The following is a 20,569-nucleotide window of genomic DNA, read 5'->3' on the forward strand; positions in this document are numbered from 1 at the left end:
TCATTTTATTAGTAAAAGGCACGTCATATAAAAATCAAATTGGCAGTCTAATAAACAAGTATAGGAATTTTTCTTGAGGGGAGAAAGGTTCAAACAAAATCTTGATATACAGCCTAGGCTGGCCTCAAACTTGCAATTCTCCTACTTCAGCCTTTCGGGTACACATGTGAGCCACTGAATCTGGGTTATAAGCAACTTTTGTCATAATGAAAGTCTACTTTAAAGGTGAAAACTTAGCAAGGCTTGGTGGCTCACACTTGCAATCCCAATACTCTGAAAGCTTAAGGTAGAAGCATTGGTGTGAGTTTCAGGCTTAGCTAGGGCTACAGAGTGAGACCTCAATCTTAAACAAAAACCAAACCAACCAACCAAACAAACAGAAAATCCCAGAAAGATAGATGAAGACTTGCCTCAATTTGTTATGATAGAATACATGGCAGAGATACATGCCGAGATGAACTTCAAGGCAAACCACATGAGGCTCCTCAACTGGCCATTTACCACTGCATCCCAACCATCATAAGACACATGTTTGAGCTCTTAAGACAAATTACTGCATTAAATGGTCACAAGTCTCCCTGTTAACACTTTCTGTAGAGCTCTACTAACACCCAATTTGGTAAGCATGATATAGCATTATGTGTGCTATACAAGAATGTTTTTACAATATGGTACAGGGTTAAGATCACTGAAGAGAAAAGGCTCAAAGGGCTCTTATTTTAAAATATATTTGAAAATCAATCTTTCTTAACAAAAATGAATAGTGGTAAAACTGTTCTTGTATCTGACTATAAAATAGATGGGTGAAAATCCAATTTTTTAAAAAAGACTCAACAAGTTCTTAAATTTAAAATAGATTTTCTGAGCTAACACAACACTAATATTTTTAAACTTAACACTCTAAAGTTCAGTGATAAGAAATGTTTTTAAGGTGAAATAATAGGCAATTAAGTTTTAGAAAGTTTAACTCCAAATGACTGTACAAAATATGGCCATGTCCTGTTTAAACTACTCTTACTTCAAAGCCATTTATGATTTAATTTAAAAAAATCAGCAAATAATTTCTCCCATTTTTAAGCTATCTGTTCATTCCTATGTGGTCTTCATTAGCTTCCTCAGCAGTGAGACAGATGCTGGGGATTCAGAACACTGAGCTAACATCCAGATTACCCTTATGCCAAGCTCATGCACGGTGTCATGGTACCCCACTTAGTGTTGCCCAGGTGGCAGTGCCAGTAAAAGGTTAATCATTCTACATGATGTACCAAAGAAGAACACTGAAGAAGCTGTTAGTAAAAACACTCATCTACAGGATCCTAAATTCATGATGACCGATGGCAAAATAGGGCTTGTTTTTGTTTGTTTGCTTGCTTTTTTAAAAAGAAGAGTATTAATCCTAAGTTATTACCTATTGTTTTTAAATGTATTAACATCTAAAGATATTATGTCTTGCTACCAATGAAAATCTGTATAAGCCTTTAAGAATTTCACAAACAGAAATTATAACTTAGGTATTTTTGCCCTAACAGCTACAAATATGAAAGATTAAACAATTCAGAAATAACATCAAGAGCAAAAGCAGTAGCCCATGAAGTAGGTAAACTTAAAATATGGCAAATGGCAAAAGAGCAAAACAGATAGGTTTGTTTTTCACTTACAAGTTGGTAACTGGCTCTCCTTTCAATGGAGGTAGGAGGTTCCCTGAGCCAATCAAGCAGTTGTGGACTATAGTCAGACTCTGTAGAATATCATCTCTATACAACACAAAAGATATTGTCATATTTTAGAAAATTCCTAATTCATTTTTAACAAGACTTCTAGAATCTAGGGAGAAGAAAAAAACTATCTGACGGTCATGGACACAACAAATATCAGTTCACTTAGTGGTTCAACATAAACATATTTATTGCTAATATTGGGTCTTCTTACACTTAAACAGGTTTTAAATAATTAGTCACAATTAACAACTAACTATACTCTAAGATGCAAATTTTAATTTAATTAACTAAATACTAAGATATATACCACTAACAAGAAACAATGGCAAAAATGTCTACCTTACTTCAAATTTTAAACATGAAATTGGAGAAAAAGGAAAAAGGAAAAAACAAAAATCGAGCTATATGTTTCTTTCCAAAAAGGAGTTTAGCACACTTGACACACAGTACATTTTTTGCTATTATTTAGGAATCTTCAACACTTCAAACTATAAAAGCCTAATAGATTAAAAAATAACTATTTCTTGTTAAATTACTATGGAAAATAAAGAAAATCTCAGTTAAGTAACCTCAATGTCAAGAATGAGAGCTACTAAAAAGAATCAATGTTCAGTAGAGGGATACGGCCTTTCCTTTGAAAGGGGTACACCTTACATACACTTTCCAAAATAAGCAAGTGAAATTGCTAAGTAGAAGTGTTTCTGTCAAAAACTGGGAGGGTAAGAAGGAAATTAATTTTCCTCTTTAAAATAGTTAAGTGGGCTTAGTGTGGTGGTGCATTCCTTTACTCCCAGCACTTGGGAGGCACAGACAGGTGGATCTCTTGAGATCCAGCATAGTCTACATAGTGACAACCTGTCTCAAAATAAAACAAGAAAAGAAAAAGAATTTACAAACAAACAATACCAAGAACCTAAAATGTTTAGATGGGGCTGAGATGGCTAGCATAATGTCCTGGTTTTGATCCCCCGCAATGTATAACCTGGGCATGGTGGGACATAATTATAATCCCAGCATTTGCAAAGTGGAGGCAGGAGGATCAGAGATTCAAAGTCATCTTTGGCCAGCCTTGACTATAAGAGGCCCTCTCTCAAATATCAAAAATAAATCTTATACAACCAAAAAAACCAAAAACCCTAATTTCAATGTTGATGAATTTTGTTAGTGTTCAATGTTTTTCTCAGTGCATTTAAAGAATATTTTCAAAACAAACAATGAATATGTTATGTATCATGCAGCTGGAAAGATGGCTCAGAGTACTTATTTCTCTTGAAGAGGACCTAGGTTCAGTTCCTAGCACCCACATTGTGGCTCACAATTATCAACTCTAGTTCCAGAGCTCTGAAGCAAAGCCTTGCTACTTCTGTGGTTACCAGGCATGCACACGCAGGCAAAACTTTCATACACATATAATAAAATAAATCTTTAAAAAAGATTTAAAAGAAAAAAGCAAGCATATGCATCAGATTGGGGCAAGTACATAAGTTTGAAAGGTACTATTAAAGAAAACTAACCTAGACATTTCAAGTTCTCCATCCCCACAACACTGGAGTTTGATGAGCTCAGGCTGAAGAAAGGAGTCTAACAAATAGAAGGCAAAAGAGACTTCCTCTGAAGATGGAACATGCCACTGGATCCCTAGATTCCACAAATCTCCAGGCTTACCCCAGTCCTAGAAAAGAAAAGATTTTCATTAAGTTGTAAAGTTGGAGAAAAACATATACATACAATATTTCTAAAGTTTAAAAGAGACCCATGAAAATACCATTACTTCTTTACTGTTACTCCCTGAAAAATGTCTCCCTAAAAGCCATTTAATATGCAGTTCCTGCAGGAAAGAAAGCAAGTTCATACAAAGTTAGCTAGTTTAGGACTGAAATTATGTATGACTATTGTGGTTAGATATGGTCCAGCCACTGAAAAAAGGCAGAAAACTATCCAGGCATGTTGGTGCATAGCAGCTATCTATCACAGCATAGGACACCTGACACAGGATCACAACTTCAAGGCCAGCCTAGGATATGTAGCAAGAAAAATGATAGAGTTTTAGCTCCATGACAAGTTAAAATGCACAAGTCTATTACATTCCAATATCAGGGTTTTTTGTTTTGTTTTCGTTCGTTCGTTCGTTCGTTCGTGTGTGTGTGTGTGTGTGTGTGTGTGTGTGTGTGTGTGTGTGTATGCATGCATACAATGTTCTGCCTGCGTGTATGCCTGCATGCCAGAATAGGGTACCAGATTTCATTATAGATGGTTGTGAGCTCCCTGGTGTGGTTGCTGGGAAGTAAACTCCAATAACAGTTATAAGCAATGCACTTTAATATAAAGAACTAGAACATTGTATGCTCTTTCAGAGCAAAGGAGTTCGATTCCAGCACCGTTGTGGTGGCTTACAACTTTCTGCAGCTCCAGTTCCAGGGGATCTGATGCCCTCTTCTAGCATTTGTAGACAGCGGACACAATCATGGTTCACAGACAAAATATCCACACTTGATAAATAAAACTTCTTTAAAAGACCTGACACTTTTATACATGGCAAGAAAAAAACATTATCTCTGAGTTACTTAGAAAAAGAACCCAATATATTTATTGTTTAATCCTAAATGATTGAAAAATGCTTGCCTTGATAGGGAAGTATTCAGAAGGTGGCTTGTTAAAGCCACCTGGCACACTGCAGTACTCTGTGGGATAGATTAGTGTGGTGGAACGAAGAAGATGGTGCAGAAGGTTGCAAGACAGTATGTATCCCTGCTTACAGGTCAGGTGTAGGGTTCGCTGGAGAATCTTCACAAGTTGCTCCCTGTATAGAAGCAACTTCTTCCCATCCACCCGAGTAATCTGAAAAGACAGAAAAATATTTGAAGGCAGCTAGACTGTGGTGGTACACACCTTTAATCCCAGCATGCCGGAGGCACAGGCAGGTAGATTTCTGTGAGTTCCAGGCCAGCCTCGTCTATGGGGGAAAATCCAGGAGAGCCAGGGCTATGCAGGGGAACTCTGTCTCAAGAACAAATCAAAACAAACAAAACAACAACCAAAACAAGCAAACAAAAAAGTTCAAAAAAAACCTTGAAGGACTTAGTTTTAAGTCTAGAATTAATAATCAATTCAAGGTTCATTATTTGACATTATAGTAGCTTAAAAAGCAATGTTTCTGTAAAAAATTTGAATCATTTAAAAAAATGTCATTCTTAACTATACTTTTAGCCTAGAGGCACAGGCTCCACCAGCACCCATAGGAGGAAGAAGTGAGTTACTGATCTCCCAGCTGGCAACATCCTGGGACCCTAGGCACATCTTGTGCCCCTCCTCCACCCATCATAGCCTTAGCAACCAGTCAGCAAGGTAGGACTCCTGGTGGTAGACCACTCTACCATCGTCACCACCTATTGGACCCTGTAACCAACAAGTACCACTCCACCCCACAAACACATGGTACCCCCTCTCCCCCAGCCAACCATCTTCCGAGGCATTAGTGGTCCCCAGAGGCACAGACACCACCTTCACCAATTGGAGAATGAGTAGCTCCTGAAAGAATCAACCTACAATTACCTCAAACCCAGATGAGTAGAGGAGAGTGTAAGAATACATTCAACAGCATAAAGAGCAATATGGTATCCAAAACCTAGTAATTCTACAAGAGCAAGACCTGAACATCCCAAGGAAGATGAGGCTGAAGAAAACAGCCTTAAAAATAAACTTTATGAAGATAGAGGCCTTTAAAGAGGAAATGAAAAATTCCCTTAAAGAAATCAAGGAAAAGACACACAAAAATTGGAAGATATCAATAAATTCCTTAAAAAGTACCCAGAAAGCCAAGAAAAAACAATGAAACAGGTGAAAGAAACAGTTTAGGACTTGAAAATTGAAATAGAGGTAATAAAGAAGAAACAAGCCAAGGGAATTCTGGAAATAAAAGGTCTGGGTAAATGAACAGGAAATACAGTTGCAAGCATTAACCAATAGAATGCAAGAGATGAAAGAGAATCTCAGGTGTTGAAGATACAAAGAGGAAATAGATTCATCTGTAGAGAAAATGCTAAATCCAACAAAGTCTTAACACAAAACATCCAGGAAATCTGGGACATCATGGAAAGACCCAACCTAAGAATAGACATAGAAGGAGAAGAATACCATCTTAAAAGCACAGAAAAATATATTCAACAAAATCATAGAAGAAAACTTGCCCAACCTAAAGGACAAAAGAAACTTACAGAACATCAAATAGACTGGACCAAAATAAATAAATAAACAAACAAACAAAACAAAGTCCCTTTGTCACATCATAATCAAAACACTAAACATACAGAATAAAGAAAGAATATTAAGAGCTGCAAAGGAAAAAGGCCAAGTATATAAAGGCAGACCTATCAGAATAACACAGGATTTCTCAATGGAGACTCTGAAAGCCAGAAGGTCCTGGACAGATTTTTTTTTTCCAGAGCTGAGGACCAAACCCAGGGCCTTGTGCTTGCTAGGCAAGCGCTCTACCACTGAGCTAAATCCCTAACCCCAGATGTTTTACAGACACTAAAGGACCATGGATGCCAGCCCAGACTACTATACCCAATAAAACTTTCAATCAGTGAAAAAAATCACCATAGATTGAGAAAACAAGATATCCCATGACAAAAACCAGGTTTAAACAATAACTACCCACAAATCCAGACCTACAGAAAGTACTAGAAGAAAAAAAAAAAAATCAACCCAAGGAAGTTAGCTGACCCACAAAAACACAGGCAATAGATAACCTCACACCAGCAAATCTCAAAGAAAGGAAACACACATACACTACCACCACCACCACCACTACCACCACCACCACCACCACCAAAATCGAAAAGGAACAGGAATTAAAAATCACTGGTCATTAATATCCCTTAATATTAGTAGATTCAATCTGCCTATAAAAAGACACAGGCTAACAGAATGGATACAAAACAGGATCCATTCTTCTGCTGTATACAAGAAACATACCTTAAGTCAAAGACAGACATTACCTCAGAGTAAAGGTTGGGAAAAGGTTTTCCACTCAAATGACTTCAAGGAACAAAATGATGCATCCTAATCAAACTAAAATTAATCAAAAGAGACAAAGAAGGATATTTCATATTCATCACAAGAAAAATCCATCAAGATAAAGTCTCAATTCTGAACATTTATGCCCCCAATACAAGGGGACCTGCACTTGTAAAAGACACATCACTAAAGCTTAAATCACACATCAAACCCCACAGACTAATAGTGTGAGACATGAACACCCTATTCTTTCTAATGGACAGAGCTGTCAGAGAGAAACTTTGTAGAGAAATAAGAGAAGTAACAAATGTTATGACTCAAATGGGCTTGACAGATATCTATAGAACAATCCACCCAAACAAAAGAGAATATATCTTCTCAGCACCTCAAGGAACCTTCTCCAAAATTGGCCACATACTTGGTCACAAAGCAAATATCATTAGATAGAAAAAAGAAATTAGAATAACCTCCTATATCTTATCAGATCACCGTGGCTTAAAGTTAGGATGCAACAACAACACAAACTTCAGAAAGCCTATAAACTCATGGAAACTGAATAATGCTCAACCGAATCATCACTGGTTCAAGAAATAAAGAAATTATAGACTTTCTAGAATTCAACGAAAATGAATGGACAACATACCCAAACTTATGGGATACTATGAAAGCAGTGCTAAGAGGAAAGTTCACAGCACTAAATGCCTAAAGAATTTGGAGAAATTTCACATTAGCAACTTAATAGCACACCTGAAAGCTCTAGAACACAAAGAAGCAAACTCATCCAAGAGAAATAGATACCAGGAAATACTCAAATTGAGGGCTGAAATCAATAAAACAGAAACAAAGAGAACAATACAAAGAATCAATGAAACAAAGAATTGGTTCTGTGAGAAAATCAACAAGATAGACAAACCCTTATCCAAACTAACCAAAAAGCAGAGAGAGAATATCCAAATTAACAAAATCAGAAATGAAAAGGGAAATATAACAACAGATGAGGAAATCCAGAGAATCTTTAGGTCATACTTCAAATACCTGTACTCCACAAAAATGGAAAATATAAAAGAAATGGACAACTTTCTGGATAGGTACCACATACCAAAATTAAATTAAGACCAGATAAGCAATTTAATTAGACTTATAACCCCTAGGGAAATAGAAGCAGTCATTAAAAGGTTCCCAAACAAAAAGAGTCCAGGGCCAGATGGTTTCAGTTCTACCAGATTTTCAAAGAAGAGCTAATACCAATACTCTTCAATTGTTCCACACAATAGAAACAGAAGGAACATTGCCAAATTCTTTTTATGAGGCTACAGTTACCCAGATAAGCAAGCCACACAAAAATGCCACAAAGAGAGAAAATTACAGATCAATCTCCATCATAAGCACTGATGTAAAAAATACTCAATAAAATACTGGCAAACCGAATCTAAGAACACATCAGAAAAATCACCCACCTCGATCAAGTAGGCTTCATCCCAGGGATGTAGGGATGGTTCAACATACAAAAATCTGTCAATGTAATCCACCATATAAACAAAGGAAAAAAAAACAACAACAACAACAACAACACATGATCAGTCTTCGACAAAATCCAACTCCCCTTCATGATAAAGGTCTTGGAGAGATCAGGGGGTACAAGGAACATACCTAAACATAATAAAGGAAATATACAACAAGTTGACAGCCAATATAAAACCACTAAAATCAGAAACAAGACAAGGCTGTCCACTCTCTCCATTGCTATTCAATATAGTACTCAAAGTGATAGCTGGAGCAGTAAGACAACAAAAGATCAAGGGGATACAAATTGGAAAGGAAAAAGTCAAACTTTCCCTATTTGCAGATGATATGATAGTATACATAAGTGACCCCAAAAATTCTATTAGAGAACTCCTACAGCTGATAAACTCCTTCAGTAAGGTGGTAGGATACAAGATTAACTCAAAGAAATCATTAGTCCTACTATATACAAATGATAAACTGTCTAAAAAAGAAATCAGAGAAAAATCACCCTTTACAATAGCCACAAATAACATAAAATACCTTGGAGTAACTCTAACCAAACATGTGAAAGATCTGTATGACAAGAACTTTAAGTCTTTGAAGAAAGAAATCAAAGGATCCATATAGTAAAAATGGCAACCTTCCAAAAGCAATCTACAGAGTCAATGCAGTTCCCATCAAAATTCCAACACAATTCTTCACAGACCTTGAAAGAACAATACTCAACTTCATGGAAAAACAAAAAACTCGAGGATAACAAAAACAATCCTATACAATAAAGGAACTTCTGGAGGCATCACCATCCACGACTTAAAGCTCTACTCTAGGCTATAGTAAAAACAGACATGTGGATCAATGGAATTGAAATGAAGACCCTGACATTGACCCACACATCTATGAATACCTGATTTTTGACAAAGAAGTCAACGTTTACAATGGCAAAAAGAAAGCCTCTCAACAAATGGTGCTGGAATAACTGGATGTTGACATGTAGAAGAATGCAAATAGCTGATTGGTGGTGTCTTTAATCCCAGAACTTGGGAGGCAGAGGCAGGTGGATCTCTACGAGTTCAAGGCCAACCTGGTCTACAGAGCGAGTTAGAGAACAGCCAGGACTGTTAAAGAGAAACCTTGTCTGAAAAAACAAAACAAAATAGATCCATAGCTATTGCCATGCACAGAGAAACCCTGTCTTAAAAACAAAAACAAACACACAAACAAAAATCCACAAAAATAAAATATAAGTAAAAATTCCAAATATGATAAGCTCCTAATAGGTTATTCATCTTTTAACAAAAAAGTAGACTAAGACATTTCCATCTAATTTGACAATGACAGCCTCTGAAATATCCCATCTTTCTAAAACCATATCAAGAAATTCCCAGAGGGTTGGGGATTTAACTCAGTGGTAGAGTGCTCGCCTAGCAAGCGCAAAGCCCTGGGTTCGATCCTCAGCTCAAAAAAAAAAAAGAAAAGAAAGAAAGAAAAGAGAAATTCCCAGAGCCTGGGCCTGCCTGTAATCCCAGCACTCAAGAGGCCCACAAAGAAAAATTACCATGAGTTCCAGGCTGGGGTAGGAAATATAATGAGACCTAGTCTCATCAAAGTAACAACAACAATAATAATAAATAATAATAAATCCCCAAATGTCTGACTTCTCATATGCTTTAACATGAACACAACAACAACAAATGACTAAACTTCAGAAGCAAGCAAAGGCTTTCTTCCAAATGCTTACAATACCTCAGACAGAAGCTGAAGGTTCCACAGCAACTCCTTGTCTAGCTCTTCTTCATTCAATACATCATCATCTAAAAATGACAAAATAGCACCAGAAAAGAATCACATGAACACACTGGATATATTATGTTAAAATATTTCCATTTTATATTCCTAGTAGTTCAGAAAATCTTTCAGGGAGACTTAAGTCTTCACAAAAGTGAAGTCACTACCAATGGAAATGGAATCAACTTTTAAGAAAAATCACTGGGAAGTGGCAGCGCACACATTTAATCCCAGCACCCAGGAAGGCAGAGGCAGGTGGATCTCTTGAGTTTGAGGCTAGCCTGGTCTATAGAACAGTTACAGGACAGTCAGGGCTGTGCAGAAAACCCTGTCTCAAAAAACAAAGGGAGGAAAACAAAAAAAAGAAATCAAAAATGAAGATCAAGAAACTAACCAAGATTCTTGCCAACTGATAACTCACAAAAAGGCTGACATTTTCAAAGTAGCTCCTGATAGCTGTTTCATAAAAACATTAATATATTATGCCATGACTTCAAAGCAACTTACTAACCTTGTTGACACATTGTGTGTGTGGAGGTGTGGAAGGGAGACATAGGGGTATATACCATTAATCCCAGCACTCGGGAGGCAGAGGCAGATGGATCTCTGTGAGTTCCAGGACAGCCAGACATTTTCTCAACAAATAAGCAAACAAATAAATAAATAATATATAAATACCACAAAAAGAATGTGTTGATTTTAACTGAGTTCTAGGAGTGAAGAAAGACTTTATCTAAAATTACATAGACAAAAATAATGAGGTTTTTCTTTTTCTGACTTACTCATTGTAAGCTGAGTTATAACACCATAGCAGTGGGGAACAAACAGCTTCAAGGATTCTTCTGGGCAGCACTGAAAATGTATTTATATAAATAAGGTGTCATTTTTTTTGAGGGGGAGGAGGGGATAAAGTAAATACTCAACAGTCACAAAAGATGCAAAGTAGCACTATTTTCACTGGCAAGAATAATGAGTCTTAGTAACAAGTACTAATGAAATAACTAACCCCACACCCATCACCTAAGAGGTTCGGTAGGAAGACAAATGTTTGAGGTCAACATGGGCTACAAAGCAAGACACAGTACCATAACAAAAAGCAAAATACAATGAAACTTACCTTTACAGCAGCACGACACATGTCTGCCACCATGCGACCTGCAACTCTTGTTTCAAATATATGCGAAACAGAAAAGTTAAAGACTTTCTGAAGGGCCACCTGTTGATACCAAAAATATGAAAACACCCAATCAGTGTAATTCTTTAGAAGTTAACCATCTTGTAGAACTTTAAAGAAAATAATACACAAACTATTCCAACAGTTACTAAGTAAAATGTTAACCACTTATTACATTCAGGTCTAAACAGTCCCTGTGAATGCTTCTAACTTAAGGAAAACACTTGAGGGGGCTTATAAGACAGTTCTGCAGGTAAAGATGATTGTCAGAATCCCCAGAATCCCCACTGTAGAAAGAGAGGGCAGATTGCCAAATGTGGTTTTCTGACTTCCACATGCACAGTAGCACACACACACCCACATAGAGAAGGGAGGGAAAAGAGAGGTAAGGAAGGAAAAAGGTTAAAAGAAAAACAAAAATTATTTGAAGAGTAAGAGCAGATGAAACTCAAATGTAATTTAATCAACTTGATAGTTAATACAATAAAACATAAAATTTTGTGGGCCTCTATTTCTTAAAATTTGTCATTCTGACAAGTATCAACTATAAATCATTGTATCTACTTTAAAGAATAGAAACATTCCAAGTGTGGAGTCTGTTTCATAATCCAGCAAGTGGGTAACTGAGACAAGAGGATCATTGTATATTGAGATCAGCCTGGGATACACAGCAAGTTCCTGGCCAGCCTGGGATGCAGAACTAAGACCTTTCACAAAAATATAACAAAACAAACGAAAATCCAAAATGACTTGAAGCAATCTATTTAATTTTACAATGATATAAAAAAATCTTAACCTTCATAAAGGAATAGGTTAACAAATACCAAATGTTAGAAACAAGTCTTGTCTGTTAAGAGATGTTTTATGTTCACTTCTTTATTTTTTTTTTAAGATTTATTTATTTATTATGTATACTGTGTTCTGCTATGGATATTGCTCTGTATAAATAAAATACTGATTGGCCAGTAGCCAGGCAGTAAGTATAGGTGAGACAAGTAGAGAAGAGAATTCGGGGAAGGAGAAGGCTGAGGCAGAGAGACACTGCCAGCCGCTGCCATGACAAGCGAGATGTAAGGTACTGGTAAGCCACGAGGCAACTTATAGAATAACAGAAATGAGTTAATTTAAGATATAAGAACTAGATAGCAAGAAGCCTGCCATGCCATACAGTTTGTAAGCAATGTAAGTTTCTGTGTGTTTACTTTGTTGGGTCTGAGAGTCTATGGGCCTGGCCGGTGAGAGATATTTGTCCTGACTGTGGGCCAGGCAGGAAAACTCTAGCTACAGTGTTCTGTCTGCATATACACTTGTAATACACTAGATCTCATTATGGATGGTTGTGAGCCACCATGTGGGTGCTGGGAATTGAACTCAGGATCTATGGAAGAACAGCCAGAGATCTTAACCTATGAGGAAACTCTCTAGCCCCTACTTCTTTATTCTTTATAGTCTCTTTTTGTTTGCTTTGTGTGTGTTTTATTTTCTTGTTTGTTTGCTGTTTTGTTTTTGTTTGAAGCAGCGTCTAATGTGGCCACACTGGCTTGCAGATGACCCTGAATTCTTGTATTTCCTTTGTCCTTCTCTCAAGTGCTAGGACTAAAGCTAAGTGTACCAGCACATGCCTTTAATTCCTGCTTGGGGGTTGTGGGCCATGATAGGCAGGTCTGTTGTGTTCTACAGCAGCCTGGTCTACAGATCCAGGAGAGCCAGAACTATATAGTGAAACTCTGTATCAAAATTCAAAACAAATGCTAGGAAGACAGGTGTGTATTACTATACTTAACCTAAACTCATATATTCCTAGTAACTATTACACGGAGGTGTATTATAGCTTAGCTTTTAATCAGGATGACCATGTTAAATGTTGATTAATCTCAGAGGAAAGAAATAAAAACAGAAAGTCATTTTAAAAATCATATACCCAGAGGTATGAGCCACTATCAAGCAAATGGGTGTTTATGCCTTAGGACATCAATTTTAATCTATCATAAGATATTTATTATACTGAGGATTTAATTCCTATTATGTGGTAGTGTAATTTTCAAAACTTCTCCCAATAATTAGTTTAAATTACAAATTCTAAAAATGTAGTCAATGTCAGGCAAGTTGACACTCCTATAAACCAAGCACTTGAGGGAGGTGGAAAGATGGCAGGTTCAAATCCAACCTGGGTTATAGCAAATAATCACCACTGCTCCTAAAGGAAACTGTCCCCACAGTCCTTATCAAGTGAGAAATTTATAACCTTCTTGCAGTACTTTTCTCTTTACAGACACTTGTGGAGACCCACAGAGGTTTCCTAGTGAGAACTTACTCAGGGTCCAAGAATCTGAGCTTGCTTTACCTGGCAGGGCTGCATAAAGGGATGATTTGATCATGGGCATAGTTAGCAGATGTTTGGAAGGGTCTACACTTGGCTGTAGTGTGCTCTGATCTTGTAAGAGGGAGGTCTTTCACTCCACCCCTTGGCATTGTTATAAAAAGTCCTTTTGAATAAACAGAAAAGGATATTGTGTATTGATCCAGGCCCTCCGAAGCTATCTTGTGTTTCTATCTTTGTTCTCTTCAACTAGGTTTCCCTTTCGTTCTAATATTTTACCCCTCTCTCATAAGAACCCTCTAAAATCTAGGAGCTGGCCTCCAACAGACACTTACTTACTATATACTGTAATTCATTAATTTTGATTCCAAAATCAACAATAACTCATGCCTGTTCAAGGTTACCTAATGCAACTATTATTCAGCTAGCACAACTCTCCTAGAAACATTAGAACTCATTCATTATACTTCAGTTTTAAAGTCAGTGTCATCAAAGCAAAGTTTAAAAATGCAAAACAGGTGTCACTACATCACTTTAAAGAACATTTGTGGCTGCACATGATCTGTAGGAGAGGAGTACATGGCAATTAATAGAATTTTTCACACACACACACACACACACACACACACACACACACACACACACACACACACTGATTTCTGCAAGCAAGTATATCTGCAGACACTTTGCAATGGGGCCCAAAATGTTTTTTTTTTTTTTTTAAACCTTCACTTGAGTATAAAGGATAAATTGGCAGTGTGCAGACACTTAAAATCAACTGACACTCAATGCAAAAATATCAATTAAACAAAAAGAATGAGTCACTTTTTGTAGTAATTCTCTCTTACCATAAATATTTCTTTAGAACACTGTGTGAGGATTGTACTAAACGTAGAAGACAAACCTAATTCAACCAAACTCTCCAAGTGTGTCATTTTCTCAGTTTCTGTCTCTTCTCTTGTTTGCTCCAATGTACTACTTTCTATTAGTCCAAAGCATCTAAAATATACAAATAAAAAATATTTTAGAAACAAAAAACTGGGGACAGTTGGGTAAAACTTTATTGTTATTACTACTCAAGACATCTACTCAATTTCTTCATGACTCATAAATAAATTATCTTTTTTTTTACTTTAAATTACCAGCTTCAGCTTTGGGTAAAATCTAAATAAAACATTACAGCACAGAAAGAAATCGCTTTCTAGGAAGCCCACATCCCACTCCCTTTTAAATCAGTTGGAGAAAAGACAGGACCGAGTTATCAGCATACCTGTCCATAAATTGTAAGACGAAATCCTCAAACTCAGCTGTGGCTGAACAAAGTTCTTTTTCAATCTATAACATTGCAATGCAGAAAAAAAAATACAAATATGTTTAACTTTTTCCCCTCTGAACTCCCTTCTCTCTCCCTCTCTCCCTCCCTCTCCCTCTCTCTCTACCTCTCCCTCCCTCTCTCCCTCTCTCTCCCTCGCCCTCTTTCTCCTCCCTTTCCCTCTCTCCCTCCCTCTCCCTCTCTCTCTACCTCTCCCTCCCTCTCTCCCTCTCTCTCCCTCGCCCTCTTTCTCCTCCCTTTCCCTCTCTCCCTCCCTTTCCCTCTCTCCCTCTCCCTCTCTCTCTCTCTCTCTCCCTCCGCCCCCTCTCTCTCCCAATAAAGCTCTAGAAAGGTAACCATGGCTCATGACTCTTCCATCACTGACACATCCAGTACTCTCAAAGCAGGCATGCCCTCTGTGCTTTCTCTCTTTCTGCCCCCCCCCCCCCAATAAAGCTCTAGAAAGGTTGAAAAAAAAAAAAAAAAAGAATCACAGCAATGAAGAAACCTCTGTATTAAATGCCACTGGTCCTGGGGAAGGTTATTTTAAGCAGTAATTGATGGAAAAACACGACAGCACCACCTATGCTGAACAAAACTTGTAAAAATGACAACAAACTGAAATATACCAGCAGATACCAGCTATTAGGAGAAATGGCCTTGCTTACTATACTTCCTAGGGTGGGTGCTACAGTTATCTCACCACCAAAGATGGCATAGCTCCTAGTCATACCAGTCCTGTCACAGAATAGCAATCGTTTTAAAAAATAAAAACAAAAATCAAATTTATTTATTTGTGATGGGGACTGACCCTGGTTCCTCATGTATAATAGGCAAACACTGTGCCACTTTTTATATATGATTTTTATTCAATTTTTGAGACAGGGTCTTGATATGCAATATAAGTTCTCAGCTTTCTGAGCACTGGGATTGCTTAGTGTGTACCACTGAACCCAGCTTCCCTGTCCTTTTAGAAATGGTACTTTCTAGAGAATCTATCCCAAACTATTTTTGAAGAATCAAAGATTACTATGCATATATGGTAATAACATGTTTCAGTTAGGCCTTTTATAGCCAGAAAGCATCCTTACTTCTGTGAGATCATTTCTTTCTTGCAGTACAGATGAACAATCTACTAAAGGCACCAGAGTAGAAAATGTTCCTATGAATTGGAATGTGATCTATAGGAAAAAACAAAGAAATTTCAACATTAATTAGTAATTCTATTTCAGCACAAGTTATGCTAAAACTTAAATATAAATATTCAAGTTATGTTAAGGGAGACACCACACTGACCTCTGGAGATATTTTTCACTTAGAATTAAATTTTGTCTTTCTGGAGGAAAGGAGGGAGGCAAAACTAACTCAAACATACCTGAATCTCATAATGTAGCCAAGGATGAACTCAAATTCATGGTGGTCTTCCTAGCTCAGCCTCCCTCCCAGATGATGTGACTACAGAAGTAAGCCCTATGCCTGATTCTAAAACTAAACATTTTACAGTTCCTAACAATTAACTAGCTTTTACTTTAATAACGAGTTAGAGTAAAATTTACTCCCATTGTACATTGAGAACTACAGACACAGTTCTCCAAGCTTTTGTCACTGAGAAGTTACTTTGTCTTCCACCTGAAAATGTAACACTACAGGGAAATACTAAAATGTCAGAGATCAGGAAAGAAGAAAGATAACAAAATAGTAAATCAGGAGAAAATGTATAGAAGTAGGTGATGGAATTATATATCGGATAATTTTTCTGTTGTTACTCATGGGAGGAGGGTTTTTGTACTGAGACACAGTCTCGGTATGTAACCAAGGCTAGTCTCAAACTTGACTCAGTCATCCAAGTGCTTAGACTATGGGTGTCTACCACCATACCCAGTTTCTGTATTCTGTAATTTTTTCATCATACTCTCTTGGTTATCCACTTAGATAAAGAAAAGGGCAAGAGATGCCATCCTGCAACTTTTAGTATATCTAAGAAAAAACCACAAATATATAATGAGTTTTAAAACATCATTAAACATACGTAGGCTAAGAAAAATTACTTACAAAGGAAGGCATTACATAAATCAGTTGCACACAAATTTCAACTTAAGCATTTATAAATGTAACATTGTAACATAAGATTTTATATTGAGCTACGTTATCATTTAAAGATATCTACTAAAAAGAAAATATGTCCATTTAAGCAATAACTGCAACAAACACTATCACCAATATGCTCACCATGCATTTACTAAAGTCATTTGGATCCACCCCAGGCAATGCTCTCATCAACAGAGGTAGCATGTGTGTTGGACCTTCAGGAAACCATTTGCCACCTGATACCAAACTTCGGGCTACTCCAATTACACAACTTAAAGTAGCTGTGAGCTGGTGAGGTTCTGTCAATGTCTCTAAAGCAGGGTATGTTCTACAGTTTAAAAGAAAATACAGTTTAGATGTTAAATATACTATGTTCACAGACTGCATTTTGACTTACAGTATTACAGATAGCAGAATGTTTAGAGTGGAGATTTTCTAACATGAACCGATCAGTCCACAACCCTCTTATCTTGTCTCCATATAGACACCAGTGAAAAAGAGCATAAACTGAGACCTTCATTGTTTCAGCCAACTTAATCCATATCATACTGAACTAAGAATAACAAAATACAAATATTATACTCATTCCTGTTAACAACAACAAAAAACCAATCTCTCAGTCTTTTTCTTTTTTTTTCAGATAAGGTCTCATGTATCCCAGGCTGGGCTCCAACTTACTAGGTAGGTGAGGATGACCCTGAGTTTCTGATCTTCTCATCACCTTGTCCTAAAGTGCTGGAATTACAAACTTGTGCCACCATGTCAGGTTTAGTATGCAGTGCTAAGGACTCAACTCATGGCTTTGTGTGTGCTACCAAAGAACTCTACCAGCCAAGCCACATCTCCCCAGAAACTGAAAGTAATTGGCTACACTGGCCAGACAGCAAGTTCCAAGGATCTTCTTGTCCTCACCGTTCCAGAGCTAGGGTTACAGGTACCTAGGTTTTTAAGTGAATACCTAGGATCTTCACCCAGAACTTCAATTATTTCCCTCTGAAAATCTATTTTGCAGGGGAGAAATATACAAGCATCTATTTATACAGAACAGGTAAATAAACAATAGTGTCATTAAATTATTATTATTTTTTTTAGATTTAGTTATTTTTATTTATATGTACAGGTGCTTTGCTCACAGGTATGTTTGTTCAGCATGTGCATGCCTGGTGCCCATGGAGGCCAGAAAAGAGCACTAAATCCCCCTGGAATTGGAGTTACAATGGTTGTAAGCTACCATGTGGGTGCTGGGAATAGTGAGCATCTATCTAACCTGAGAGTACTGTCCCTTTAAGTAGAGAAGTGAGGGGGGGCAGTTTTTACACTGCACACTTGTATTCCCAACACTTGAAAATTCCAAGATTTAGGGTAAGCCTGGGCTATAAAATGAGACCCTGTCAGACAATGGAAAACATGGCTGGGTTGTAGCTTAATGGTAGAATGCTTGCCTAGGACACATTTGTCCACACCCCAGGTTCAATCCTCAGCATAGAAAACAAACTCCCAAATTAATGTCTTACTGTAAAAGAAGCAGGAACAATACTTAACTCTTATTTTGAGAATATAAAACCCTCAAAATTCCTTTTTTTTTTTATCTCTATTTGTTTATTTATATTTTGACAGAGAGACCCAAGTCCTGGACTCAAGCCATCCATGTTTCTTAGACTCCTGAGTAGCTGGAACCAAAACTATGCGCCAATATGCCCAGCTTACTTTCTAATTTTTACATTTATTGTTTGTGTGGTCTGTCTATATGTGTGTGTCCTCTAAAGACAAATTACAGAAGTCAGTTCTATCCATCCACGATGTGGATACCAGGAACTAAACTTAAGTCCTGTAGCTTTGTGGCAAGGGCCTTTACATGCTGAGTTATACCACCAGCCCTTTACATTTAAAAAGATTTCTGAGGCTGGAGAGAGGGCTCAGTGGTTAAGAGAGCTTGTTATCTTTGCAGAAGACCAGAATTCAGTTTCCATCATCCACACCAGGCAACACACTTGTAACTCCAACTCCAGAGAATCCAGCATCTTCTTCTGCCTCTTTAGGCACCAGCAAGTGCATGCTCACAGACAGACATAGACATGCCATAGACATATAAGTAAAAATGTATTACCTAGAAAAATTACGGGGTTTTGTCCTTTGTTTTGAGACAGGGTTTCACATTACATAGCCCTGGCTTACCTAGAACCTATTATGTTAACCAGCAGAATGTTATTTTAGAAAGTAGTTTCAACATAAAAAAGAAATGAATGTAATATAACTGACACTGAAGACTTATACATGAAAGTAATAAAAATAATGAGATTTTCTTCATTGAGTCTGTTCTACTTTCAATACTTATTGATATGTTTGATACAAACAAAAAAGTCTTAATTTATGAGTAAAAGCCTAGGTAAATGAAATAGACAAATGATCCAAAACACGCTGGCAGTTTCATTTTAATTTTTTCTTGTCAATAAGCCTTTAAGTTACCAATTCAATCAAATTAAAAAAAAAAGATTTTACTTCTCCTCTAAGAACAGGTAGGTATTAATATGAAAACCACAAAACATAGGAAGAAACAGGTAAGCTATGCCTGAGGCATCTACCAAACATACAAAGCTGAACTTACCTTTCAAGCACAGGAGGTATTACTAACTCAGGTCTCATGAGTGCAAGGTTCTGCAGAGCCTGGGCTGCTTCTAGACTACCAGTTTTGCTAAACATAGCCAAGAGGACAGGCTGAATAATGCAATGCACAAAGTCTGTAACATCTTGATCAGTAAGCTTATGGCTCTCAGGCACAGGAGTTAACCAGGAGAGCTTCTTATATCTTTCACGATGTAATCTCCTAACAACGCTGTTTGGCAACCGCTGAAGAAGTTTCATTAACTTGTTCTGGAGACACAGAAACAATAGGTTCTAGGCAGGTTCAACTTTCCTACATTGATATTTAAGATTCCTCTCACTCAAGAAAAAAGAATACTCTGAACACAAATAACTGTATGTTCTAACTACACAGAAAAACATACTATACCAACTATCAAACGGTGATCTCTAAATTCAAGGATTTATATTGTTGTTTTATTTTCCTCTAGACAGGGTCACACTGTATAGCACAGCCTAGCTCTATGATCTTCCTATTGCAGTCTCAAGGATGCTAAGATTATAGTCATGTATTGCCTTGCCTTAAATTCAGGTTCTTTTAAAAAAGAGTGTCTAGTCAGGCATAGTGGCTGAGATTAGTCTCAGCATTCAGGAGGCAGAGACACAAGGATCTCTGATAATTTGAGGTCAACCTGTTCTACATAGTGAGTTCTTAGAGCCAGGGCTACAGAGTGAGACACTGTCTTAAAAGAGGAGAGAAGGAAGGACAGAAAAGTACCTTGCTACCAACTAACATTTTTAAAAAGTCACTTTAGGGCTGGAGAGATGGCTCAGGGTTTAACACTGACTCTTCTTCCAGAGGACCCGAGTTCAATTCCCAGCACCCATATGGCAGCTCACACCTGTCTTTAACTCCAATTTCAGGGGACCCTGACACCCATGGCAAAAACACAAATGCACATAAAAATAAAATAAAATATATAAAAAAAAGTCTCTCTAATTAGGTAATTAAAAGACAAAACAAAGCTAAAATAGCTGACAAAATAAAATTGAAACAATGTGCCTAT

General features: G+C 37.2%; 1 protein-coding gene across 1 annotated transcript in view; it reads right to left on the minus strand.

Annotated features, from left to right (window-relative positions):
* The window catches only part of Psme4 (proteasome activator subunit 4), a 117,220-nt gene that overhangs the window by 53,980 nt on the left and 42,671 nt on the right, over positions 1 to 20,569 (minus strand). Inside the window, exons 10-20 of the mRNA XM_036200711.1 lie at positions 19,528 to 19,793; positions 17,064 to 17,250; positions 15,926 to 16,015; positions 14,793 to 14,857; positions 14,371 to 14,521; positions 11,146 to 11,244; positions 10,811 to 10,880; positions 9,987 to 10,054; positions 4,341 to 4,556; positions 3,233 to 3,390; positions 1,659 to 1,754 (exon numbers count right to left, since the gene is read on the minus strand). Of these exons, the coding sequence (XP_036056604.1) occupies positions 1,659 to 1,754; positions 3,233 to 3,390; positions 4,341 to 4,556; positions 9,987 to 10,054; positions 10,811 to 10,880; positions 11,146 to 11,244; positions 14,371 to 14,521; positions 14,793 to 14,857; positions 15,926 to 16,015; positions 17,064 to 17,250; positions 19,528 to 19,793 (1,466 nt within the window). The remainder of the gene's footprint in view (positions 1 to 1,658; positions 1,755 to 3,232; positions 3,391 to 4,340; positions 4,557 to 9,986; positions 10,055 to 10,810; positions 10,881 to 11,145; positions 11,245 to 14,370; positions 14,522 to 14,792; positions 14,858 to 15,925; positions 16,016 to 17,063; positions 17,251 to 19,527; positions 19,794 to 20,569) is intronic.

The sequence above is a fragment of the Onychomys torridus genome, chromosome 10, assembly GCF_903995425.1.
Source record: "Onychomys torridus chromosome 10, mOncTor1.1, whole genome shotgun sequence".
Taxonomy (NCBI): Eukaryota; Metazoa; Chordata; class Mammalia; order Rodentia; family Cricetidae; genus Onychomys; species Onychomys torridus.